This window comes from Heliangelus exortis, chromosome 2, assembly GCF_036169615.1.
Source record: "Heliangelus exortis chromosome 2, bHelExo1.hap1, whole genome shotgun sequence".
Taxonomy (NCBI): Eukaryota; Metazoa; Chordata; class Aves; order Apodiformes; family Trochilidae; genus Heliangelus; species Heliangelus exortis.
In genome coordinates this window covers 67,377,508-67,405,440 of record NC_092423.1, presented here as the reverse complement: position 1 = coordinate 67,405,440, position 27,933 = coordinate 67,377,508, and the positions used below count along the sequence as shown (strand labels likewise).

Sequence of the window (27,933 nt, the reverse complement as noted above, 5' to 3'; positions counted from 1 at the left end):
CTCTTACCTCGCAGAAAAACACATTGCAAAAACCAAGAGTAAACCATTAAAGCTAAAAATAACAACACACCTTAGAAATGAAATACGCAACATAGTAACTGTGATACATTGCTGAGACTGATTATGAACAGAAGCAGTACATTTATTTTTTGGTTTTAAATGGCAGTCTTTTCATAAAACACAAGCCACTTCTTGTCTAGCAGGAGCTCACACACAGAAGTTCTGTGGAGTAGACTACAGAGAGAAAGCGAGGTAGATCTGACACAGGCACCTTTCTGTACTTTTTGGGGCCAACCACACTCCAAAATCAGTAATTTCTCAGTATGCTAACACACCATCACACCCCTCACTCTGAATCTGTTGCCAAGCTTCCAATGTAAATAAAACACATCTTTCTACTCCACATAGCCAGGGGTCTGTCCATTGCCTCTTAGTAACTCCCGAACCCAGTGGCCAATTTTAACCAACTTTTAACGGAACAGTAAGATGTTTCTCAATTACTAAACTGTTAAATAATTTGGGAAAATAGACAAGAGAGATATATTCATATATTCTACACTGAGGGACTTGTTACAGCAATAGACACCAGAGAATCTCCAGAGGAGGAAGCGAGACATATTCACACACTTTGGACACAAGGCTTCATTAGTTTTGCTAATAGGCTTCATTAGTTTTTGTTCATGGAGTTGATTAAGTCTGAGTATTTCAATAGCAGTTTTGCACTATGGGTAATGATAATTTATCTTTGGAGTTAAATGTGGTCAGCACAGTATCTGGGAGATGTTCATCTGATAACCTCTTTTGGCCTTAACCTATAGCAGTGTTTTAATTTTTCTGCTAATCTGCCATATAGCTGGGGTCTTTCACCAATCTTAGTCTGAGCAGCTTGCTAAAACACAGCAGAGAAAACCAGAATGGACAATGGACAATACTGTTTTCAGTCACCTGATATACTGTTTTCAGAGTTCCACATTCAGCACCAGACTGCAGGGACTGGTCTTTTATAAATGCCACTGCAGTTTTCAGACAGATCCCAAAAAGGGGTTTTAATAAGCAGTTTGAGTACTGATAGCATTTCATTTTACTGCAAATTTAACATGGAAAGAGATCCCTTGGCAGATCCTGCCACAACGTCAGGTTTGCAGTGAGCAGAGGCACTGCCTGTCAGAACACCTTGTGCTGTGGTTACATCTAGGTAGCAACCACCTTGCTACCCTATTGCCTCCAATTAGGGTGGGATCAATTACTCCCAGGAAATACATACTGCCTCCGTTGGCTCTAGAAGGAACCCTACTTTTAAACAGAATGCATAATTGCTCAGGCTACTAAAGTTTGGAAGGGTTAATCATAGACCTGGCTTCACGAGAGTTGAAAACTAATACGAGATCAGGCTGGGGAGATACAGCAGCAGCCAGTGTGACCCCTTTTACCTGGGTGGGGAGCAAAGCCATTGCCTGAAGACATGGTGCATGAAATCCTGGCTTGACTCTGAATAACTTAACTGGTACCAGTATTTAACCATATCTGCTATTCAGAGGAAGGAAAGTACAATAGAAGGAAGGCCATGCAAAGTCCATCCCTAGGAAGTAGGTTTTTTTCCCTGAAGAGATTTCTTCGTATCTTCAACAGGACATGTTTGTCTGCTTTATTAGAGACAATTACTATTAAATGACCTGTTTCTGCCTGTTCCTCCAGCAGTGACTAAGGCAGGTTTAACTGCACCCCATGAGAGGTGTGCTGCATTGCTCACTTACTGCTATGGAAACAGGAATTAAAGCTGCTACATGAAAAGAGAACTGCTGCACCTCCACGCAGCAGCTGGCAAGTGAAGAAAAGGCATTCCAATCATGAAGACATCATTTCCCAAATTCAGACAACAATCAAATGCCTTGAGCCAGGTGCACCAATTCTCAATGAGGAAGTGACGCTTTCTCAGTGTGTGAAAAGGTTGTTTCCTTCTATTTGCATATAAGTAATGAAATAACAACAATAAACAGTAATGCAGGTATTTTACCATTGTATGGCATTTTCCAAGAGTGGACACACCCACACTCAAAACCTAGAAGCCTAAGAGAGACACCTTCACAGCAAGTGGATCAGTGGCAAAAATCTGGGAACAACCCCCTGAGTAGTCTCATTTTGGACATGAGCTGCCAGTGGCAGGGCCACCAGACAGACAGGACAAGGAGTCACCATTTCTTGCCAGTCCATACTGGCAAGAATAATAAAATTCTGGCCAAAGTATTCCTCATGGTACAAAGAAGGAGTGCTACAGATTCCTTTCCCCAGGGATAAGAATCACAAGTAACTATAGCAGCACACTCTGTTCTCTGGAAAGACTTGAATCAACAAGGCTCTGAGCCCCACCTCTTTATAGAGGAAAATTCCTTTGCTCCTGCTAACAGCTATTAATCAGTACAATTCAGACCAGAATAAATTACCACCAATTAGATGCAGTCAGCACTTTCAGCAACAGCTTGGCATAGTTTTGAATATGCCTGGTTAGGAACACAAAAAGAGCTTCCTTCTCCTTGGGCTACAGTGGCTTGTCACTGCTGGATGACACTATTATTCACTGGGTGAGGAATTACCAAGGCAATTACCCAAAAAAATGCTGAACACCAGTTGACAGCATGGAACATTCATCTAACTCCATGTCTGTTGGTTCATCTTCACTTGGCACATGTATTCTGTATCTAAGAGTCCACAGTCACCTCCTTATTGTGCAAATAATCAATACATTGTAAATGAGGAAATATAATCAGTAAATGATTTTAAGATATTTTCTGCTGGCACTACTGTGTGTGCAGCCAACTTACGCCTGTCGGACTTTTACATTTTCTGCTGTATGCAGAATGACCTTTGAAAAGAGGAACATCAAGTTAAAAACATTGATTTTGGTTTTCAGTAAATCTGAAAAATTCAAGATGCTTTCAAGCAATGCAATCCAAGAATGTACATCATGTATCACTAAGTCTTGTTTAGTTATGATCAAGAAAAGAATAATGTACCATAACAGTGCACTACCCTGTAGAACGCAGAGTTAATGATTTAACTATTGGTCCTCCAACAAAAAACAGGTTTGAGCAATTCCATTTGAGACTGAGATTTCTCCTTCCTACCTTTTTTAATTTTATTAGCTATCCCGAATTTCTTTTCAAGAGAAATCTTCCAGAGGAAGAAGGGAAGAAGGTTACCTTCTCTATTTTGACTACTGTCATAAAAAGGATAGGTGTGTTTTAAAAGACTGATGAATGAGACAAAACTATTTTTTCCTGTATAACTTCCGGTCCTGACTTGCTCTGTAACCACAGTGAAGGAAAAACTAAAAAAAACCACTCTTCTGCCTGATGATATCCCCACCCCTTAAGAAAGGGCCCTGACCATAAAGCTAGAACATCTGAAACCATTGGTATGCACATAGACTAATTCAGCAATTATCAGCCAAAGGAAAAAGAAGAGAATGTCTGCACAACATGGCACTTAAGATGGGTTACAAAGAGTGCTAAGACCTGATCCCTGTCCTGTTTAATACAGGAGATTTAATTATTCACTGGAGTAAAAATTAGAGGCTTGGTATCCCCATGCATAAATATCACTTATCAAGGAGCACTTGATAAACCCCATTTCCAAAGGGTTCTACCCTTCTGCAATCTTCTAGGAAAAAAAGAACATGAAACCCTGTCCTCCTGAGTGATCTGAACTGCCATGTGGTACCTACAGAAAGACAAAATTAAAGTAGGGGCTCCAGGACTTTCCCCAGTTCCACTTTTTCAAAGAAAACTCCGGACACCAAACAAGGAGGCAGAGTTCATTAAAGAATTGTGACCATCTGAAAGGACCTAAGATGAGTGGTATAACCCAATCCTAACATTCAGTCCTGACTCTTTAACTTGAAGACTCCCTGCTCAATGTCAGCATCTTGTGGATTGGACTCCGATGAACCCAGCTCATCTGTAGCTCAACACATATCCATGCTGGGACACTCCGTGCCTCCAGGCACTCAGAGTTTGGGATCTGGTGTTCCTGCAGCACTTTCTGAAATCAGCCTTCAGTCACCTCTGGGAGGATCCCACATCACTTAGGAGTTCTATACATTTCAATCCTATTTTAATCCTCAATTCTACTTCTTAGAAGCATTCTAGGTAACTGTTTCTCAAGCTTGCCCACAAACAGCAGATTAGGATGCCCAAAATGGACAGTAATAATATTGCATTGGGCCACTCTAATCTGTTTCCCCTTCGTGCTACAGTTCTGCAAGTTGGGGCAGGGAGGGGCTCATTTACCATTTAATACGTATGAACTACTAAAAAATATATGCAAGAACTATCTTTACACTGTTAAATGAGCTTGCATGCAAAAAGAAATGATCCAAATTAAAGAAAAAAGCTATCTAGTCAGAAGCAAACTAACAGCTTTCACACAGACCTGTATGGACATATGAGACTGTCAGCCACCTTTACTGTCGGTAGTGTGTTATCTTTAGAAGAGGCCTTAAGGTGTGGTTTTAAACCAATTTAATTAAAACAGTACAAAAAGCTGTGCTCATCCTCTGAGATGCGATTAGTGTTCCAGCTTCATGCATTAGCCAGGTACCAGCTTAGCCCCAGTAATTGCACATGCAAGCCTAAACCTGTGGCTAACATCAGGCACAGTGTGACTAATCCCAGGAAAATCTGGCAAGAAATGAGTATGTTTAGCATCTGCTTTTAAACTCACTCCCTAATAATAGTTAAATTTACTTTCAGTAGGTACAGTGTACAATCCTATTAATAATGACCAGAAGAAATAAAATTTAGAGCACTTAACATTAGTGGGTACACAGTCTTGTAATAGTCTTTTAGGCAACTTTCATAATATACAGTGACAGAAATTCCCAGAGGATTATCTAGCTATGACATCTCTCTTCATTTATAGGAACAACTCTCTACTGTGGATAGTACTAATAAAAACAATCAACCACAAAGCTGGGGAAGGTCTCATGCATTCAGCATGTAAGCAGAATCTAACCCTAACAGATTATTCTGAAATCAACATGCCTGCAGAGGCTGATCTTTCCATTTGCAGTTTCCACTTAAAGCTTGCATTATTTGTAACAGAAGAACCTTTGCCTAAATATAACAAGACAGAGTCCTTTGTCAGCTCTGGTACAGTCCCTACCCTGTGCTGAGGCTGTACTTCACTCTTGCTCTATGAAATGTTTTTCCTGACAGCAAAGGGAAGTAAGAAGGAAGTAAGAAGGCAGGTAATGAAAGAACAGTTTGTTCAAGAAGAAGCACAGTTCATTTAGAGGCTTCATAACTGTATCTTTTGCTATTTATAATAAATCATTTTTTTTAATGTACATATCATCTACTATCTTGCCCCTCTTGAGACAATAACAGTCACAGAGAAAACCTAAGTCGATTTCCCCTTGGATGTGCATAAATTGACATTCAAAAAACCACACACACACATCACTCTTTACACAGAAAGGAAACAAAGCACGCTAACTCAGATGTTCCTAGAATTTTACTTAGAGCTGGAAGAAGACTTGGAAGATTTGAGGTATACGTGACAGTTGAACTAGAAACTAATTGTTTACTGATCTATGTATATTTAAAAGAAAAAACATTAATTATAATTTACATGATAGCCACTTTATTCTTCCATTAATAGCTACTCCTGAATGACCAGAGTGTATGGACTACGGACTAAAAGGTTACTATTCCAAGAGGTCTTACATAACAAATAAAAACTATGTTAAGATTATTACTTTCTGTATCTTTTTTTTTTTTCTTTTTCTAGAGAGCATAGAAGCATTTCTCAGACTCTGCCACACTCATATTGAAAGATTATTTATAAGGACATGTAAAAATCCTTCACTTCACTGCAGAACAACTACTGCCCAAATCTGGTATGAAGAGCAGATTAGAATTTCACTTATAAATTATACCTTCTTTATGCAAAAACGGCTATTGGCAGTCAGTCTTTTCAGTAAAAAAGGTAAAGCTGAGCATTCCTGTCACCTTACAATAGGCTAGGAAATATATTAGAAAGAAATAAAGCACTTATTTTATATTCAAGATCCCATTCGTATTTAAACTTATCAAGCCTATTATACAGCCTGCACTAACAAAAGTGTGTGTGTGGGGGGGAAATGGGGAAAAAAACCCAAAGCACATTAAAAATTCTAGTGGGCATGCAACTGCACCATGCAATGCCTTCAGCTCTGACACTCCAAGCTGTACTCCTGCTTGTTCTCAAATGCGAAGGTTGAGCATGGTGCTTTTATGAAAGACATAAAAAACAGGATGAAATGCTGCCAGAAGCAATTTCTAGTAATTACTAGTAATTTAGTAAGTGGTATAAGACCATCCTTCACAACATTACTGAATAAATTCCCTAGAAAAACAGGTACTAGATTGCTTACACCACAATTGTCAAGGTGACACCCAAATGAAAGCTCAGTTCACTTTCCAACTATTAGAAGTCCCCTTGCGTTTTTTGCAAGATTGGGACTGTTGATCTGAGTTTTGGCAGGATTCCAGTTTGCTTAATTAAATTCCACACATCTACATCCCCTCTGCAGTTCCCATCTTTTGCTACTACTAGATGCTATTAAACAATCAACATGTTAAGTCAACATCCTCTGGGCTTAACATCAACAAGAATAAAAACATTTCCCCAATGCGAAGTTAGAGAAAAGCTGCTGGAATCCTTCAGAGCCAAGTACTGCTGTTGTCATAAATGAGTACTTACCATTCAGAAAATCTCAAGTTAGAGAAGCACCAGACTACTGTTCAAACAAGTTTAAATGCTGCCATGTAAATTTTATTAAAAAATTAAAATAATTCCCATTGGTAGTTATATACACAGTTTGAAATGTCCAACTGTTACACTTCCAGATGAAGAAGAATCAAGTGCTTGTTTGGTAATGCATCTGCAACCTTTTCTGTTCTATCTGTAAAACAGCAAGATGACATCTGATGCCCATCCATTTCTAGTGGTATAAGCATTTTCTTCTCCAATAAAAGCTCCTCTTTAATACAGATTTGCCAGTAGCTACACATAAGACTTACATTGTTATTTCTTTATATTATCCTGTTAATTAAGAAGTCTACAACTTACCTGAAAGGAAACTTTTATCCTGTTGAGATGGCATATTCGTCACAACTGTGTTTAAGATAACAGTGTAGGCACACTTCAGTCCCTTTTTGCTTCTGTGTGGTAGGAAGTTGTGGTATTAGATTTTTTTATTTTTAGCAAGAGTTACATTTCCCAAGTAACATTCAGACTCCACAAAACCACCATACTCAAAGAATAAATGTGGCATCTTAAGAGTAAAACCATCCCTCTAAGCCTAAAATTATAAAGTATTCCATTCTTCTAATTTAATCTTTTTTTTTGTAAAGCAAGTTATTTCTGTTTGGCTAATTAAGGTATTTAATCTGTATCTGTATATAAAGATGTATTTAATCACTGAATTTTCAAGTCAAGTTTATTACATGTCGTATTTCGCTTTATTTTTTTTTTCAACACTGCCTGAGCTTACAATAGAAACATTTTGTGATAAAAAATAACAAAGAAGAAATTTAATTAATATTTTAACCACATTATGAGTGCTATTTCACCAGTAAATTTTCTTGAACCTTTTATTGCTTTATATAGGCCTGTATTAAAAATGAGACATGTAGTACCAAAACCACCTGTAGGATTCAGTGTCAGCTTTGGTACATTTCAACAGATTCTGCCTTGAAATGTCAAGCTGTTAATTTGTAAGCACATAGAATGTGTCAGCAAGAGGTAACTAGAACAAAAAATGAAAATGTCCACTATGTGCAACACAAACCTCTATGTTTGTCACCACATTGCAGCTACCACCTGTACCACCATGTACATAATGCTTTTTGGGAAGACCATTCCAACGCTTTTTAATTGCCACATAAGGAGTGTTTTTTCTTCCAATAACCCCTGGCTTTCAGCACGAAAGTCTGACAATGCCAACATCTTCTTTATTTGCAGGGATGTTCTGGTAGAAGTTTTAAGCAGGAAAAACCTCATGTTCCACAGGAAGTGATTTGAGGGTAAAGGTGGGCTGGAAATTGGCTAATAAGGTTCCTGAACCCAAGTGGTATTTCTTAACGTGTTGTCAGAAAAAGTTGTTTTCCAGGGGAAGAATAGCAGCAAAAAATACAGCCAAATGCCTCACCAGTGTGATGTCAGCATGTGAGGGTCCAAGCTCTTCTATTAATACTGAAAAAAAAAAAAAAAAGAAAAAAAAAAAGAAAAAAAGCATCAGACATTAGTGCCATCAATAGCAGTAAGCACTGCACAAGAACAGGCAGACAGTCTCTGGCTGGACTGTTCACAAATCCAAAAGAGCCAAACAGGTCATGGGATGAGTCACTTCTAGTAAGATTTCACAGCTCTGTCCAGCACCAGATCTACCCCCAGGCACATCTCTCCTGGCTCCTAGCCCAATAATTTAACTTACAGATAGCTGTATTCCCAACTGAGGGTTTCTAAACATCTCTCATTCTACACAAGCAAGATGACACGTTTCACCATATTTTTCCTACCTTCCTACTTCCTAACTACAGAGTAAGTTACTGGAGTCTGCATCACGTTTTCAGCAATATTTCTATTTTACGTTCACTTGTAAACCTGTGGATATATCTATTCTTTGAAATAAAACCTCTGAACAGCCAGTAAGAACCTAAACTCATACAAGCACAGGTGTCCCAGTTTACTTTTTAATCTTACTAAGACCTCTATTCATTTCCACTCTTAGGACAGAATTGCACCAGCATGCAGCCACCCACACCAGAGGTTTATGCATTTTTGTGTGCATATGTATTTGCATAGAATTCCAGCTCAATGTAGTGAAAGCTGCAAACCAGTCTGAATATGCTGAAAAGTTTTGACCTTCCATTTGTCGTTTCATTTGACCTATTTTACACTATAACAAAGGGACATACTTCAATATAACTGTAACAGAAACACTGTCAAGGATTCATTTTATATTAACATGTGAGGTCTGCTACATGTGTACTGTAGGTCTGAATCCTGCCTTTACATAGTTGAATTCTAATCAAAACTTCAGTTCCTTCAGAGAACCAAATCTCCATTAGGAGAATCTAGAATCTAAACCTTTGGGTTTTGGCACTTCCCCCCTACAAGGCCAAGCTAGAATACAGCTGTATACAGGCTGTAAGAAAACCCAAACTGAGACTCATGGGTTAGACTCGGCACTTTTAACCTAACATCAAACAATCAGATTTCAAATTTTACCAATTTGTAATGTAAGCCTCTCTGAATTTAAGGTTTCCTTTAAGCAGCTATTGAGGATTTGTTCATTTTGGCAACAACTATTTGCAACCTTATGAGCTAGGAAATTAAAACAATCACCTACAGTAGGATTTATCCCATAGAATGGTATCCAGCAGGTATATCACCTTCTGGATTTTCTCTGTAAAGCCAACTATAGACCAGCAGTAAGTAACCCTAGTGGGGATGAATTAGCCCTCATGTTTGAATAACGTTCCACATGGAATTAGATAAATTGTGGGAATGTCATCACTCTATTGAGTACAGGAAGAGATCAGCGGAGGTCAGACTACACAAATGACTAAGTTAGCTAATTCTTAGACTTAGCAATATATAAACCATATCTCTTAAAAATCTCATGCTTGGTGCTGCAAATATTTACTGTTTTTTTATACTGGGGGTTGTATTATTTATATGAATGCAACAAGCAAAATACTCATGACTTTCTTAAAGTATGCTTAATCAGAAAATCATACCTTAGCCCTCCTTTCCACTCACACCTAATAAAAATATAATTGGCTGATCAGGCAAGTAAGAAAATACTTTACTAGACATCCATAGAAAAAGTTACATTTTCAAGCTAAGATTTACCCAAAATATAAAACATTTTCCCATATATTCTTACAAAGACACCAAAGAACTCTCCCTATATCTACTACGATCAGGAATGTGAAACTCTTTATGAAATCCTCTTGCAGTCTTTGACAGCAAAACTACCAGAAACATGAACCTGTCAGACCCTGTGCCATCAGGAGCAGTCATCTGACTCTTCCAAGTCACTAAGCAAGGCAGATATCTCAAGTAAATTTACATCTCCTCTTCTACATAGCTGTAAGCTTCTGGCAAGACAACTTCCTTAAAAAGACTCTACCTGTTGTAAGCAGCACAGTTACATACACATTTTCAGTCTTGAGTTCATTATACATACACACACACAAATACATATATACCAATACACAGAGAGGCACTTTAAAATTAAATTTCACTGTAATCCTGGATTTTTATGATCATTTGCCACTGCAGATTTCACTATTCTGTTTTTCATTCAATGTATATGGTAAACTCAAAGCAAAAATTATCTTAACGGGTAACAGCTTGAATAATGAAACTATTTTCTAATTAAATTTCAGCAAACAGTATGTATTTATTAAAATATTGAGTCAAAATATTGAAGAGTTTGTAGCTATCACTTTTCACCACTGCAGTTATACCATCCTTAGACCAGCTTAGACTCATATCTGCATGCTCACGTGCAATTTCTAGCCTTTAGACCTCACCTTTGCATACACCCACTGAATCCATCAATGAGTTCTGTGTGGATGTAAAGTATATGCTTGAGAAATGGAAAAAAGTTGGGGTTTCTTTGGGTTTTTTTCTTCTTTAGTATTCCTACATTGTTATATTTTTGATATAATTTTAGAAACAGGATGTTACATTCTAATGTGCTTAAAAATCTTAAGACTATTACAAACTTGAAACAGATTACTTAAGAAAAACAAACAAGCTTAATTGTATTTAGCCAACTCAAGTAAACTGTTTCAAAAGTGACAACTTCAAACATCCAATATATTTAGATCTGGAATACTATGCTGTTACCACTAGGCAGATAGGAACTAAATATTTTCTAAGAACAGATTTTACATGCAAGAGCACTTTCAGACCATGTTATTGTTTACTCTTACAGACCCCAGGTAAAGCAGTCACATCCTGAGCTCGCTGAATCTCATTATATAATAAGTTTTAAAATTAAGAATAATTCTCTTAACTTCAAAGGGAAGCCGTTCCACAGCAATAGTTAAAGCATTTAACTTTTTCTATTCTGATGGCTAATGTGCTAGCAAGGAAAAGTTGACTGGTGGAAGGATGCACATTTATTAATTTGCAAGAAACAAAATCTGTGATCCCTGTAAGAAGGGCTGATTTAACTACAAATTAAAAAGTATATGTTTGTAATGTAATTCTGCAAAAACAGGCAGAATACTATGACAGGTATTACAGAACAGTTTATTTAAAAAAAATAGATTTTTAGTAGTACAGGACTTAATGACAGTCCTTATCATCCTTAGCTGTATCTTATAACTAAAGTAATAGGAGAGGAAACTGGATTTATTTTGCCTGCTACAGTAATGCATAGAGAATAATAGGTTACCAGTGCTCTACTCTACAGTTCACCACCACTGTTCCCCCGAAATTTTCTACCACTATTTTCTCAAGCTGATGTATTAGGACATAGATGATACTTCCTAGAAAATAAGTGCCTGCAAAGAAATACCTGGTTTTGCAACGGGGCCAGTAAGTGACCAAATTTCCTTCATTTCCAAATTTCCCTCATTTTTTGTTAGAACATTATAATAATGTTTACACTTCTGCTACCACAAAAAATAGATATAAGGCTTTTACCCTGATATTCCATTACCAGATACCGAGGAGCTCTTGGTGAAGAACAACTACTTTAAGCTTAAGGTATGTACCACTTTTGATAGATACCTTTCCAATTTTTAATTCAGGCACCAACAGAGTCTCCAAAAGGGGCACTAGTTTTATAATCAGATTTACTGTTATGACAGATAGAGAAGCAGAGTAAATGAAGCTTTCCCTCACGCAAGTAACAAGGTACAACTAATCAAGCTGTTTCTTCACCAACCACCCTTCACAACCACTCAAGAAGCTTGTAGAAATTAGCTTATCTTAGTTTAAAACTTCTTGCTTTTTTTTTTTTTTTTTAATGCCAAAGCAAATAGTACATCGTTTAGCGTACAGAGTTTAAACACGCAAGAATTTAACATTTAAACAGCCTCTAAGGCTGCTAAGCACATACTTTCAACATGTACTTCAGCTTTAGTAAGACTAGCTAATGCTCTCACTCATGACACGACTCACTTTGCCAACACTGCAGAATGAAATGTGTTAGCACTGTCAGAAATGTGAGCATTTCCTCAATCAGCGGGGGCGGGAGGGTGGAATCAAAACACTAGAAGCAAAGCTGCAGACAAAATCAGTGTGAAAAACACCACAGTGTACCAAATACAGCAAATTAAGACACGTAGTTAGTAAATGAACACATTTTTGCTTTGAAACAAGTCCCTAACATTTTTCCCAGTACCCCTTCACACACAGACACAGGTTCTATCACCCTTGTCTACTGGAACTCTTGGTAATTACCACATTAGTGTTCCACACTTCTTGCAGTACAGTCTATACAGTAGTTACAGGCAGAAAGAGCTATAAGGAGGGGGCAGAAAGCAATCCTTTCAAACAAAAAAGCCTTCATAAAGTCAGGTTCCCAATGGGAATAATATTTAAATGGTTGACTTGGCTTTTATTAATGGATATGAGTCCATTATGGATATAATACTTTTACTCACCGTAAAAGGGTGGGGTTTTGTTGCTGTGTTTTTTTAACAGGCAGCAGATTTACAGAATTTGTCTGACAGAGGGATATTTACACTCTACATGAACAGAGTCACCATAGGCAGGGCCTCTCACTAGCACTTGCTTGGAAGTGCTGCTGCAGAGAGCTTCCATAGAGGCCTAAGAGCAGACCTGGCATTTGAAATGCCTCTCACCAGCCAGGAAATGGAAAGCAAACAGGAAGGATGTACTATCTTCTATGGAAACAAAAAGTGTGTGGGGAAAATTCAATAAAGTATCAGAGGATTTGCATTTACAGCGCAGCTTTAAAGCCACAGCTCATCTTTCACATGTTCTTGTTGCTAAGGAAGCACAATCTTACATAGTGGTCTCTTACAGTGTGTTTTAGCAGTAGGAGACTTACTGCATCTAAATCTGGATTCCACCGTAAGTCTAATCAAGAAAAACTCACCAGAACAATTTCCACATTTAGTTTTGATGGTTTTTTCTGATTCAAAGTTCAGAGCACCAGCTTTCAAGAGTACTCTGTGTCACCAACTTAAACAAACAAACAAAGTCCCTCAGAAAGGGGAAATGGAGCAGAACAGGAAATTTTCAAGAAGCAAAGGAAATGACAATAAGGGAGTAATTTTAACTTAATGAAGAAAACACACGAAGAATTTTCTGTAAAAACAGAAAGGACAACACTTAGGTCAAAACTAAAAAGAAAACCAATTAAATTCAATTAAAAAAGCCATTGAAGTGCATTCTTAGAGGACTAGCTTCCCCTTTCAGCTGTATTCTCACTGACAAGTTCTAATATTTATCTTCTTATTTTTCTGATGTACTAAAATTCTGAAATATTAGGGTGGAAAGCCTAAAATTATCCTAACCAGAAAGAAACTACTACTAAAAAAACAAACAAAAAAACCCAAAAGCACAACAAAACCAAAAAAAAAATCACAGCATGGTTGGGGTTGAATGGAACCTCTGGAGGTCAGCTGGTCCAGCTCACAGATAGACAAACTTACTTTCATTTTTGCTGCCAAGGCCACAAATCAAACAAATAAACAGATTTAAGTTAAAAATAATGAAAAGTGAACATATTTTAAGAATCTAAAACGTAACACCAACGCTGGCATAGTTACATTTCACATCAACATTGTCACAGGTAACTCTCCAGTTCTATTCGTGTTATTTTTTAAGAATTAACACATGGGATATCACATTGCATGATCACTTCATAGTCAATAAAATGTGGAAATCAAAGCATTTATTTATTTTTACTCCCAATTGCCACTGGGGAAGCAAACAGGAAGAGGCTGATGACATTTTCAGGAAGAACTGTCAATGGCTTAATATCTAAATAATAAATTACAGATTGAAATGTAAAAAGCAGCTCCCTAGAACTCATTAAATACATTTTCTGTAGGTTACATAGCAGGTAAGCTATAGAAAAAGAAAGAGGAGACAGCTTTGGATTTGCAATTCTTCTTCTAGACAGTGATTTACTTTGTTAATATTTTGCAAAAGTTTATTTTGCATGGGTTTGGTCACTTGTCTACAGCTGAACATCATTAACACGTGGCCTAGCCAGCTTCCTAGGAGAAGGCTGTTGTATCTCCTGTGGGTATCACTCTTCTTTCCCTGTACCACTTGAATGCCTGTCAGTTGCCTTCTACGTAAGCTAAGAATGTTTAATCAAGCAAATTCCTGTCTTAGAAGACATGATATACTCACTGCCACAGAGACTGAGAGCCATCTGTCCCAGTAGGATGAGATGTCTATCAGCTGCCTTCACACCAATGTTTCCTGCCAGACATCTGCCTCCTCCTCTCCTCTAACACCGTGGGATGGATCACCACCCACACCACCTGAGTGTCAGCACACCACACTCCTGCCAAACTCCTGTGACGGTCAATAATTTCCTCATCTTGCTGAAGCATTAAATTTGCCATTGTGGGCAAAGGCAGATACTCCCTATCCGTTATGCTGCCAGATCCTATAGGATGAGATCTCCACAAACTTATTTCTTTTAAGTATCACCACAAGCAGCTAATTGGCTCCCCGTGGCCCAGTCCACCTGCTCCCTGCACACATCAAGTAGGAGGATCAGAAGACCATTAACTCAACACAGCACATTCCCATCCTATTAATTTAGTTAAACTCATTTTCTAATCCTGTAAAATGCCCAGTTCAGAAAAAAAAAAAAAAAAAACAAACCAAAAAAATAAAAGCTTCACTTTTTAAATACTAACAAGATGGAAGAGATCCAACAGTTCCAGGCAGACAGTGATACAAAGTACCTTCTCCGACATAAATTCAAGCCTCTTTTTTTGGCAGACTGATGGAGTTCATATAACCATGGCAACATGAACTCTATGTAAACAAATAACCAAGACAGAAAGAACCCCAGATCATCAGTCACAGAGAGGCTGGGCCTTTCATAGAAGTTCAACACTAAAACAGAAAATTGAAGCAGGAAGCTTTCCAGAAAAAGAAAGGGAACGTGGCCAAGCTGGACAAAGAACAATATATTATAGTAAAAATATTAAAATTTGCCAATAATCACAAGACAATTTCTAAAAGTTTTGAGCAGACACTTCCATTCACTCTTGGCCATGGAATATCAGTACAGAACAAACCCACTACGAACTAGCTGAAATCACATCCATCTGAATTAGCAAAAGCATCCTTCTCCATTAATGAGCCCGGGTCATAAGCTGTCCTTGCCTTTACAGTGTGTACACCTTTACACAGATGCCTTCTGAATATAGATCCTAAACCAGTAATTCTGTAAAAATACCCATATTCACAAAGGCAAATCAAACATAACCAAAAAGCCCCCAACATTTAAGTTAAAAATGTACTTATTTTGTTAAATCAGAGACAGTGTTTGGTTTTTGCATATGCCACTCAAGAACTACCAATATACAAAAAAATATTCCTTTACTCCTTAAGCCCTTTTCACAGCACAAAAGCAGTACTCCTACACATCATTCGCTCCTCAGCTGTACAGAACTTTTTTTTTTTTTTTTAATCCCAAAGCAGTTTATCTAAATGGTAACATAAAGAATACAGGCATGTAATCCACCTGTTTGCATGAACACATGCTGTGCCAGGGGCCTGGAGCCTTGTTTCATATTCGCAGTGCTGGCAGTGAAAGGCTTTGATGCCAGCATGCATTCCCATGTGTTTCTGCAGGGCTAACTATAAGAACACTTCCTGTCAGAAAGGAAATGAACCTTGTCACAGCTGGAAAATCATCATCTATTCTTCCTGTGTAACTGGTCTGAGGGGATGATATTCCTCAGTTACTGTGTTAATTTAGGCTTTTAATGCCTTTTATGATGAGCGTTTAAAGCTATTAGTTAGGAAAGATTAGTATCATTACGGGAGGAATGAGAGCACAAAGATTCCTATCAGGCCTGTCTAAAATCAAATACTTCAGTTATTATTCTACTTCTTCAGTTATTATTCTACTTTTTCTACTATCTTTCAACTATTTATTTATATTCCCAGAATGACATACTTTGCTGTGTTGATTAATTTACTAGCAGCCAATAATACTAGCAGCACAATGCAACATGATTATACTGGATTGTTTTATTTTGATGTTTCAGCAATCCACCTAAGTCCTCTAGAATTCTTTTGTCAGGATGAAAAAGACAGATTCTACTTTCTCAAGTGCTACTCTTACAGGCCAGCAAGTGGAATTTATTGAGAAGGAAAAATAATGCACATTAAAATTACATGTGTGCTTTATATACTAAGAGAGGATTCCTAGGACACAAAATTGTAAAACATCTGAAAAGGTCTACACAGCTTACAAATCTGCTGTTCCAAATTCCATGGTTTTCCATTCTTCCCTGCAACACGCTCAGAATATCCCAAAACCATTTAAGTCTAGGTTTAAGTACTTCAAGTTCCTTAAAACTCAGTGATGACAGAGGAAGCATGGGCTGTTCACAAATTCATAATTAAGTCTTTAATGCTTCAAAGCCACACCTGTAACACAACTATTTCAAAGGAAGCAATACAAGCAAAGAACAACTTTAAAATCCTTGTCCCGTTGTAGTCAACAATAGCAGGCTCAAAAGGTGCTTACATCTTATCTAGATTACTGATCAGCACTTGGGAAAAGGAAATAATGTCCTTTCAAATCATACCTGTAAATAATTAATTACTAAGTCAACACTATTTCCAAATATACAGACTGGATTCACGTGGAAGATGTAATAAACAGGATTACTCATTCTTTAAACACTCTGTAATGATAACGTAGTTATTTTCATGACACATTTGTAAAGGTAAAGTCCTGCTATTTTGAAAACAAAGTATTTTATAAAACAATCAAATTAGTTTTTATTATACTCAAGATTTGTTCTGGTACAAGTATTCCTGCAAATTCTGAATTAAGAGTGAATCATACAGCTTTATTTTTTTGCAACAGTAATTCAAACCAAGAAAGATGCCAAAGTGGATTTAATCCTCAGTTATTTCTGTGGATTAACACTTTCTTGCACCAGAGGAATAAAGCTCACATTGCTCAGAGAACAAAAGCCCTTAATTTGCATGAGGGAATCTAAGGACTTGGGAGTTTTTGAGGTATTTGATGCAAAGAAGTTGTGAAAGCTAAAACAATAATCTCAGGAGAGCCAAGGGCCTACATGGAAAAATTTGGGATTTAAACATCAGGCTTTAAAATTAAAGCCAATTCTGAAAGGCAAACTATGCTATTCTGAATAACTTTGCATTATTTTTTCCCCTCTTCCTTAAACATTTGTGATCTTTCAAGAGGAAAAACTATTAAAAAAAAAAAAAAAGCAACTATTAAAAAAAGAAAGAAAATTGGCAGAGATCTAGATCCTGAACTCCTACAGGGCAGACAGAATTTTTTTAAGAGCTACGATGCAGAAACCAAAAATGCAGGGGTCAATTTCTGTAATATCATTATGAATCCTGTACATTAATTCAAAGGTATAATATGACAATTCACAAACTAGGAAAATGTTCTTTGGTACTATTTTCTAGTCATTTAAACCAGACTTTTTAAAGTACTTTTTATATAAAGGTTAAGCCTTTCACAATGACATAACAGAACAACATTCTTTTGTTAGAGGATTAAATGGTTTGTAGAAAAGTAGAGCTATTTGTATTTTCTAGTTATTTGAATTACTCTTTCAAAAATGTGTAAGTATAGCTTCCTATTTCCAGCACATGTAATAGTTTTAAATGCAGACTTTCAGAATTCTGATATTATTGCAGGCAGTGCCAACCTTACGCAGGGCTTGTAGTGCAAACTGCCCACAAATGCTGATGTGTTATTTTTAAATTTAAAGATAAAAGAAAGAAGATACTGGTACTAGGAGGGCTGGCTCTATCTTCTAAGGTTAAGGAGCAAAAGTCCAAAAGAACTTGGAGTTGTAATATGGATGATTTAACCTTTCATCCTTCAGATGTAAATAAGGTGTGTTTGAGACAGTGGGGAATTCTGACCCACTGATACTAAAGGATCTTGAGTACTCTTGATGAGGTTTTAGGTACCGTAAAGGACCCACATGCATTGTAACACATGATTGTAATGAAACAGGTAAGAATATCAATTAATAAGTATTGTTAGGGATCAGTTTCATTCCTCCCACTTAGCTTTTAAACACTGATTATAGGCAGCTGATCCTCACAAATGTTACTATGATCTTGCCATCTTTATATCAACCATTTGATAAAACTCAGCAAGTGAGGAGGTCAGACTGCCCTCTCTCTGTGGCTTCTTGTAATGCCTCGACCTGTAACTTAAAATTATGGCCACACACTTTCAAGAAATTCAGAATGTTAGGTATTGATCAGTAGTTTCCTACATAGTCACTAAAAAAAATACTCCAAATTCAGTAATATGGTACCCCTCCATAAAATCTTAGATTATAAAACTTCCTTACTGAAATAAGACAATAAAATTATACTGTTAAGCATCACTAGTATTTCTCATGAATGGAGGCTTTAACTTATATGAAGTCAGCAGAACATACAAGCCATCTTTGGACATAAATGCACTAATATATTAAATTAAAAGCATCACTATATTTAACATATTGTTTTCTGATGGGAGGGAGACAACCATGAAAACATCATTATTAATGGTAATATTGCATAAGCTTGAATTATAGAAAACATATTTGAAAGATGTGAGACTTAGGAGACACTAACCAATAATATCATGGGGTTCAGTTGTTTGGCTTTTTTATATATACACATATGAAATGCCGGTCATAAAAATCATAGAATCATAGAGCAGTTTGGGTTGGAAGGAACCTTAAAGCTCATGTAGTTGCAACTGCCCTGCATGGGCAGGACACCCCCCACTAGCCCAAAGCCTCATCCAACCTGGCCTTGAACACTTCCAGACAGTGAACAGCTACAATTTCCAGGGGCAACCTGTGCTAGTGTCTCATCACCCTCACACTAAAGAATTTCTTCCTAATGTCTAACCTGAATCTACCCTCTTCCAGTCTCAAACTGTTACACCTCATCATTACACTACATGCCCCTGTAAAAAGTCCCTCCTCAGCTTTCTTGTAAGCCCCTTTCATGTACTGGAAGACCATTGCAAGGTGTCCCTGGAGCCTCCTCTTCTCCAGGCTGGAGAATCCCAACTCTCTCAGCCTGTCTGCACAGGAGAGGTGCTCCAGTCTTCTGATCATCTTTGGCCTTCCTCTGGACTTGCTCCAAGAGTTCCATGTTCTTGCTGTGCTGGGGGCTTCAGACCTGGACACAGCACTCCAGATGGGGTCTCACGAGAGTGGAGTAAAGGGTAAGAATCACCTCCCTTGTCCTGCTGGCCACACTTCTTTCGATGCAGCCCAGGAGAGGGTTGGCTTCTGGGCTTCAGGCACACACTGACAGCACACATTGAGCTCCTCATCAACCAACACCTTCAAAGTCTTTCTTCTCTGGGGTGTTCTCAATCCATTCTCTGCTCAGGCTGTGTTTGTGCTTGGGATTGCCCCAACATGCAGGACCTTACACTTGGCCTTGTTGAACTTCATGGGTCCATCTTTTAGCCTGAAAAAGGTTCCTCTGAATGGTATCCCCTCTCTTCAGTGTGCTGGCCACACCACACAACTTGGTGTCATCAGTAAACTTGCTAAGACTGATCTCACTGCCACTGTCCCTGTCACTGACAAAAATCTCAAACAGCACCAGACCTAATACCAGCCCCTGAGGAATGGCACTCTTCACCGAAAATCTTCATTGATTGAAATAGATTTAATAAATAAATTCTACTGCCTACTACTGAAAGGAGTAGAACATTGCAGGTACCGTTGCATCAAATAACTTACGTAGAAATAATAGTTTTAAATTCTGACATTAGCAGGTACCTCTACACTGAAGTTTACCGGCAAAGAGGAACACTGAAAAAGTACTTGCGAAGTAAAAGCTAGCGTGATGTTGTTCATTTGCTGCCCTCTTCTGGGGAAAAAATAAAACAAACTAAAAAAGCACCACAAGACAGCCAGATGACAGCCTTTCGCCGCATACCATTACCTCCTCTCCTCTGATAATTCAACCTTGTGACAGCAGATTTTTCTCAGCTTAAAGGTTTTGGTACTTTATGTTTAATTTTAAAGTATCAGTAGACTCCAAAGTACATTTCCAAAATAAGTCTGTTAATCTAGACATAATGAGAGACCATCCCAGGAAGGAGAGAAAACAAGGCTACTTTCTCTGGCCCTCTGGAGCTCTGTGCAGCACACTCAGAGTCACAGGGCATAAAGCAGCATTATCTTTATGCCATTATGCCACCACCTCTTCAGCCTCAGCTGAACTGGCCATGAGACACAACAGATTCTGTTGTACCATGGGGTCAGGGCCTTCAGTGGAAAGATATAACACACAGACACAGGCTGGTAGTATGGCTAATTCCTAGTTTTGTTAGTTTGCCTTTCCAAGAGGATAGAAGAAGGAAAAGGCGCTAAGACAAAGTTTGCTTTGCTTTACAGAGAGAGCAGAAAACTCCTCAGAACTAGGTATGAACTCAAAAAAGTTCTTCACCTTTGCAGTAACTACAAGCATCATGCCAGGGAGAGCTCAAGAGACCCCATCTCTAAATTCTCCTTTTACTTCCAGAACAGAGAAGTTGTAGCAAGACAAACCTCTTCTATGGGTGCGGTGCTCCAAGGTCCAACCAGGTGTCCCAGTAGAATCTCACGAGTGGGGCTCTGACCAGCCTGGATCAGTGCTACTGCTCCAAAGGTGGCTAAACCAGCCCCCTGGCTTCCCCAGGTGTGAGCCTTTTACTGGCCCCCTAATCCTGCTCATGCCCAGTAGGGCCTGCCCTAATTAGGCACAGGTGGGCTTCACACAAGGTCAAGCCCACTACCTGGCAATTATTGGCACCTGGTTGCCTCATGTCACTACAAGAGGTAATCTGTAATTTGGATTGCCATACCCTGCTATTTAAAAAACCAAAACATTTGCTATTGTTTGCTATTAAACAAAACAAAAACCCCCGAACATCTAATGATGTAAAACTTCTACTTTTCCAGCTTCTTCAAAACTAAGAATAGTTATTTCAAAATGCCTCCCTGTAAACATGGAAGCAACTTGTATATCTTTGTGAATCTGTACTGAGTGAATTGTGCTTTGACTAAGACAAGGCTTGTTAGCTGACTACTTCATCTAAAAAAAGAAAAAGCCAAACCAAACAAAAAGCAAACAAAATCCAAACAGATGCCTATGTGAAAGGTACATCAGCATGTTGGTTTACTATCTACTAGGACAGCTGCTAGTCCACTAAAAGTAACCAGGTCTAACTATACAAATGCAAATTACCTTTTCTTTCTTTTTATTACACCAATTTCAGCAAGCCACTAAAAGAAGTGCTTATTTCTGTCCATGTGAGCATTAAAAAATTCAAACCAGGAAATGCAGATTTGCAAACCAGGAATGCAGAAATGCAGACAATCACATCAATCCTAGAAAACAGTGGGATAATGAGGCTCTTTAGGGAAATATCTTTGAGAATTTGCATTAATTTAGATTATAATGTGCAACTTTAAAAGTAAGAAAGTATTTCTCTAGTTAAACTGAAGGTGTCTGCTGTGAAAATGTTTTCTAATGATGTTAAGACACATGTTTGCCATAAGCAACAGCAACTAAAAAAAGTATCACCAAAAAAACAACCTCACATGCTCAGAAGAAACATAGAGAAACAGAATGTACACTACCTCCTCTACCTAAACACTAGAAAAGCTACAATTAAGACTGTTGCATTATGTCAACTCATGGATGGATGGCTAATAGAGATCAGCATCATCTTTGTCAAAGAGAAAAAAAATTTTGAATACAAGGGAAGCACCAAATGCCTTCTCAAGTTTTCTTGGGAAGCAAGGAAGCACTTGAGGCCAGACGAAGTCTTAGTGTTCACTCTTACAACTGCAGATAAGCAGAATTTTGCACTAACTGATAAAATCAGTGCTTCAATAAATACGCTTCTTAGAAATGCAGCCGTGACTGCAAAGGAAGGTGTACAGTGTCACAGTCTTATCATCTAATTTACATGCAGAATCCCAAGAAGTCTCACAGCACATCACTTGGCACTTAAAAGAACACATCTCAGTGGCTCTCCTTTCTTATTTCTTTTAACAAAACCTAGAAAACCACCTTTAAAAACAGCTTTTGATCAGCACCTGCCTACTTTATTCCAATCTTAGTACTGTCACTAACAGTGACTAACTGCCCTATAGGGTACCTGGTTTTTTAGGTTTAGTTTTTGGGTAACTTTCTTGTAAAGTTGTAAAAATAAGTAAGTCAGTAAAAAAATACACAAATGTGCCACATTATCAGTTTTTTCTGCAATGAAAACCTACAGAAGTACTTGGGAGCATAACAAACAAAATGCAAGTTTTGCTATAATGCAGATCATACCTACCTGAGGTACTACATGCAAATTAACTTGAATCCTTCTTCCTAGTTGCTCTTGTGTAAGAACACACAGGATTATTATCAGCCATGTTTCTTCTGTTTTGTTTTTTGGGGGGTTTTGTTTGTTTTGGGGTTTTTTCTAATGAATCAGTTTGTGATGTCCATTCACATGATATCTGGTTTTAAGTACTTGATCCCAAAATGAAGGCAAACAGTTTTGTGATTTTCCATGTGCTTTTTCAACTCTTGCTCTTGTAAAATCCAGCAAGTCTAGAATTATGTATCAACTGCTTATGTTAATGGTAAACATAAGACACTTCAGCACACTACTGTTTACAGGAATAAAAAACATTAAAGGTGTTTCCTCACCAAGTGTTATCAGGCCTTATTTATTAAAATGCCAATTCCTTTTGAATGGTGCAGCAACCATCAGATTAGAAACCCTGCTGGATCTCTGGAGCCTCTAGTGACTGGGAGTGAGACAAGGATAAACTGCCAATTTTAAGACCATTTACAAATTAAAAAATAATAACAATAACAATAAATGTCTTACACTTGAGATAGCAAACTCCAGACAGTATTATAAATAAACAAAAACTTACCTACCCTTTACTCAGTGTAGAACTGCTCCATGCTTCAGTGTGGTTTGGAGATGAATACATGACCACCACCACAGTGTATGTTAGGATGTCACCATGGAGCTGAAGCCAGTGACCCTAAGGGGTCTACATGTCACAGGACCTAAGGAAGAAATATGCAGATTTTTATACAGCAATGCACTGTATGGTCTCGCAGCCTAGTAAGAGCAGAAAGCACACACTGATAAAGATATTGGCATTTTTGGCCAATATCTTTTCGTATGATAAGGTAGATTCCCAACCTTATTCGCCACAACAGAAAATAAATCCTATGTTAAAAAGAAACAAAATCCCAGCTCATTAAAGTTGCTAAGCCAAGATATAAAGATTAAGAACCACCAAAACTAAAATTGTCTTGGTAACCTTAATTTCATTGTTTTTGTGTATGTATTCTTTGCTCACAAAATAATAAACCAAGGCTAATGAAGCACTACTCATTCCACAGACTGAATTTTAGAAGGATCATGTGGGGGAAGAAAAAATTTGTATACAGTCAAGTCAGGCAACCAGAGATTTTGCAAGGCTATCCACCTACATAGATGATGAGTGTCTGACTTTTCTTTCATTTTGGTGTGGGTTTGTGGTTTTTTTTTAAAAAAAACAAAACAAACAAAAACCCCCCAAAACCAAACAACCAAAAAACCAAACACAACCCCCCACACATTTAACATGTTTTAGACTTTTAGATTCTTTTAAAACACTAATACCCAAGATGTTAAAACATAAATTCCAGATTTCTCAATGGGCAACTGTATTTGGGCCAACTGGCATTGCTGAAACCCTTAGATAAACCAGAAAACACTGATGCTTGGACTAGCTGCCAGTAGAGTGATGACATCAAGAGTGGACAGAAGTCATTGTATACCCTGTTATATTAATGCTGGTTGATGTATCTAAGAATCTAAGTCTCCTGGTACCCAGGTTATTTTCATTCTCTGAGACTCCCCACTTAATATTATTCTCTGCTCACTATGCCCTGTGTCCCACTAGTAGTTTTCTTAATGTGCCAAATCATGCTTGAGTTCACCTCCTTAACTCATCACGTCCTCTGTCTAATTCTCATAGGTTCTCCAGCCCCACTGGTCTTTAATATGCAACATTTTTACATACTTTCCATGAAAGAATTAAAAACTCTTGCAGTCAGGTACCAAAAAATCTTGGCAAGTTCCTGTCCCTGCCTCCCTAAAACAGCCAGTCACAACTAGCTTCATGCAGTAAGGCACCTTTGCTCTCCACAGCATTTTTCAGAGTCAGTGAAGAGGCCAAATCATGATAGACTTTTGCAGCCTTTCATCTGCTCCAACAGAAGACACCATCTAAAAAATGCATAGATTTTTCCTGCAAGCCATGCAGTATTAGGACTCCTTAAATAAAACCCTTGCTGCTTCCACTTGAAACCATTAAGAATGGAAACTTTTCCCCCATATACATTCTAGAAAATTGGTTGAATCATTTTGATGATCATTTTTAAAGGAAACAAATCATATGGAAGCAAAGAACCAACATAAAAAAATTTCAACTAATATAGTCTAAACAAAAACAAAAAACCAAGACAGATGAGCAAGTGAAAACAGTACACTTTAAATAAACACCAACACTGGTAACAATCTGTGCATCTAGAATAGTAAATGAAAAACAATGCAGATTTACAACACTACATATGAAGTAAGCAGTTAAAATATAGAAATGAGAAATACGCAGGCATATGTCATAAATTAATTTGATTTCTCTTTTCAGAGGAAGGAGCATTTTAACGAAATCTTGGGGAAAGTATGTTTATCAGCATAAAGAGGAATTGCTGCTAGAGCTTCTAGCACTATTCAAAAATAAATTACGAAGTCAAATTTGATAGTGGAAGTATGTGCTGTTCCCTCCTCTCCTTTTGTTCATCCTTCAGGAGACAAAGCTGTATAGTCCTTTGAGAGTGCTTTAGGATTTAGGAAGCATTGAAGTTAGCCATAAGTATTGCTCATATTATGGAACTAAAGTAAACATATGGCTGATTGCTATACATTCCCCATCAGATTCACCCTACTTCAGTTAACAATCAGAGCCACAGGGACACCACATAGCTCTGTTCTAAGACCATTTTGTAGGTCAAGGTCTGAGGAATTGGAACTGCTAACAATGTGAACTGCAGCATGCACTTTTGACATCATTAAATGTCAAGAAAGGAATCAGAAAGAGACCAATCCCTTGGTCAAAAAAGACCTAAACTGTAGACTGAACCTGGCAGGCTGTCATTCAGAGTACTATAATTCTGGTGTTATTCCAGTCATATTGACACAAAGCTGAAGTCAGAAAAGCTTCAGGCATGAAGCATCCTTCATCTTTGATGTTTTAAGCAATACAGTATTTTCCGCCCCCAAGTGAAGGGCCTAGTTTGATAACAAAAGAACAATAAAATTGTGAGGTAGTAGAGTCTTTCTCATATGAAACAAGAAACTCTATCTATTGCACACTGAAATAAAGCTCTCACTGCATAAGATGGAGCAAGACTGATAAACCCGCTGCTATAACTCAACAAAGAAAAATTTCCTTTTAAATGAACAGACAAGTGTTATCTAACCAAGCTATTACCAATTGCCAAAATAAGCTCATTAGAAACTTCGATCAGCATAAAACATAGCCAAAACCCAAGCAATTCCTAATGTCCTGAATGCAGATTCCCTGTACTGAGTCTCACTGTGGTTGTCTTTTGTCCTCTATCTCTGTAACAGCTGCTCAGTTGTGAGCTCAATGCAGCTGCTTCATCCCATCACCAACAATTGCCTTTGAAGATTAGGATTCTTGTTTAGTGCCTTCAAGCAAAACTGTAACAAATCCCTAATCCTCTTCCCCCCCTGGATCCACACTTTCAATCTAGCTTAATGACTTGTAAAGCCCTCTTCCACCAATTAAAGCATATTTACTTGCACATACGCTTGCATTAAGCAAATACTTAGCACTAGAAAATTTACCTCTGCTCTGTAAAAGCAGATCGAAGTAAAACATTTAATCAGAAATCCAGTAAATATTTATAGTATTTACAAAGCTTTTGTGGTGCTTTACAAACTAAGCAGTTAAAAAAAAAAAAAAAAAAAAAAAAAAAAAAAAAAAGTTAAAGATCTATTGAAGGAAGAGGGAATAAAATAAAAAAAACCAACCAAAAAAGAATCCATACACATGCATTTTGAAACCATAGCTATGGTTGCACAAATGCTTGTAGATCTTAATCCATTCCTTAGCTGTATTAAAAGCCACAGTTTGTTATAACAGGCCAAAATTGGATTAAATACATGAAACAGAAGACATTTCTCCACAGTAAACTATTATTAATATGAAAGTTCAAACTTTACTTCTATGTAGTTTCTAAGTGTTTTGTCCTTATTTAAGCAATATGAGGTTGAAGGTGGCTGAGATGCATAGTATTTCAGAAGAAAGTGATTACTGAATATAGACATAATTTGACCATGGGAGCTCTGGTGACAACAGCAACGTTACCTCATCTCTAAGGATGCTCAATGCACTCCTCTCCCCCAGTGTCAGAAAAGAACAAAAAAGCCAATAGGATAAAAAGCAGTTCTCAAACTTTTCAAATAACTTAAAATGAGTTAACAAAATATGTATTTGCAGTGGAGTTATTCTGCTGTGAATTAGACAATATATGGAAAATACTGAAGAAACAGATACTTAAGAAACATCAAAATACCCAAGCTTCAAAAAGCAATTTTTATCTGTGAGATGCAATGCACTGCACTTGTTCATCTCCTTCTAAGCACTTCTGCCGACAGCCTAAATTTGGTCTGGAGAAAGCACTCTTTGGAGGTTGTAGGTTTTACCTAGAGGAATTCTGTTTAACAGGAAATGCAATCAAGACCACTGAGCCTTTGCTGTAAAGGTTTTAATAACAAATCACTGAATTTTGAGTTATCAACCCTCTTTTCAGTTGCTTATACTGCAGAAATTCTCTAATAACCTTCTATGAAAATCCTGTCTCCTGCCCTTTTGAACACTAAAAGCTGAAGAACAACGCCACTTATCTATCCCAAAAAGACTGCACAAAGCAATCTAGTACCTAAACCCTCCAAAACCTACACCTCAACACAGATGGAATGTCTGGCTTGGCTTGGCTACAATCACAGGAAGCCCTGTTATTTACTCCACACTCCCTAATGCTCCTAAGATAACCTGTTTTCTTATTTGACCACTGCCACAAATTTCAGTGCACTCCCATGAGCTCTACCTCATTTCACATAAATTATCTGGTTTTGCACTGGTCTTACTCAGAAATCAGAACCAAACCAATAGTTCGATTCAGACAGCAAGAATTTGGACTTCATCAGCAGAAGCCACTGTGGAAACTTTGCAAAAAACTAACCAGCACTGCAATCACTTGCAGCACTGAATGGTTAAACAAAAAAATGCCAACACCACCTTTATACACAAATCTTTGAAGATTTTACCTACAGACCTGAAGGTAAACACCCACTCCATGGCTCTCTTGAGGGCAAAATACTTGTAATTGGTAACAGGAAAAGATCTACGTTTTTCCCACCTTGCTTACATAAAGCACAAATGGTACAAAAGCATCATATGCAGTCAATGCAAGGAACAGCACTGGAATTATGTCCTTTTGTGATTTATGAGTCACACAAATTATGTTAGTCTGCCCAGGTCCAACATTTATAAAGGGACATAATATTTAGCTGTTAGCAGTGTAACAAAAGGT

The 27,933-nt window shown here is 37.7% G+C and overlaps 1 protein-coding gene across 1 annotated transcript in view; it reads right to left on the bottom strand.

Moving 5' to 3' along the window:
• Positions 1 to 7,194, bottom strand: part of PXDC1 (PX domain containing 1) — a 107,295-nt gene extending 100,101 nt beyond the window's left edge. Inside the window, exon 1 of the mRNA XM_071736527.1 lies at positions 7,111 to 7,194. Coding sequence (XP_071592628.1) covers positions 7,111 to 7,144 — 34 coding nt within the window. The 5' untranslated portion in view covers positions 7,145 to 7,194. The remainder of the gene's footprint in view (positions 1 to 7,110) is intronic.
• Positions 7,195 to 27,933: the final 20,739 nt, after the last annotated feature.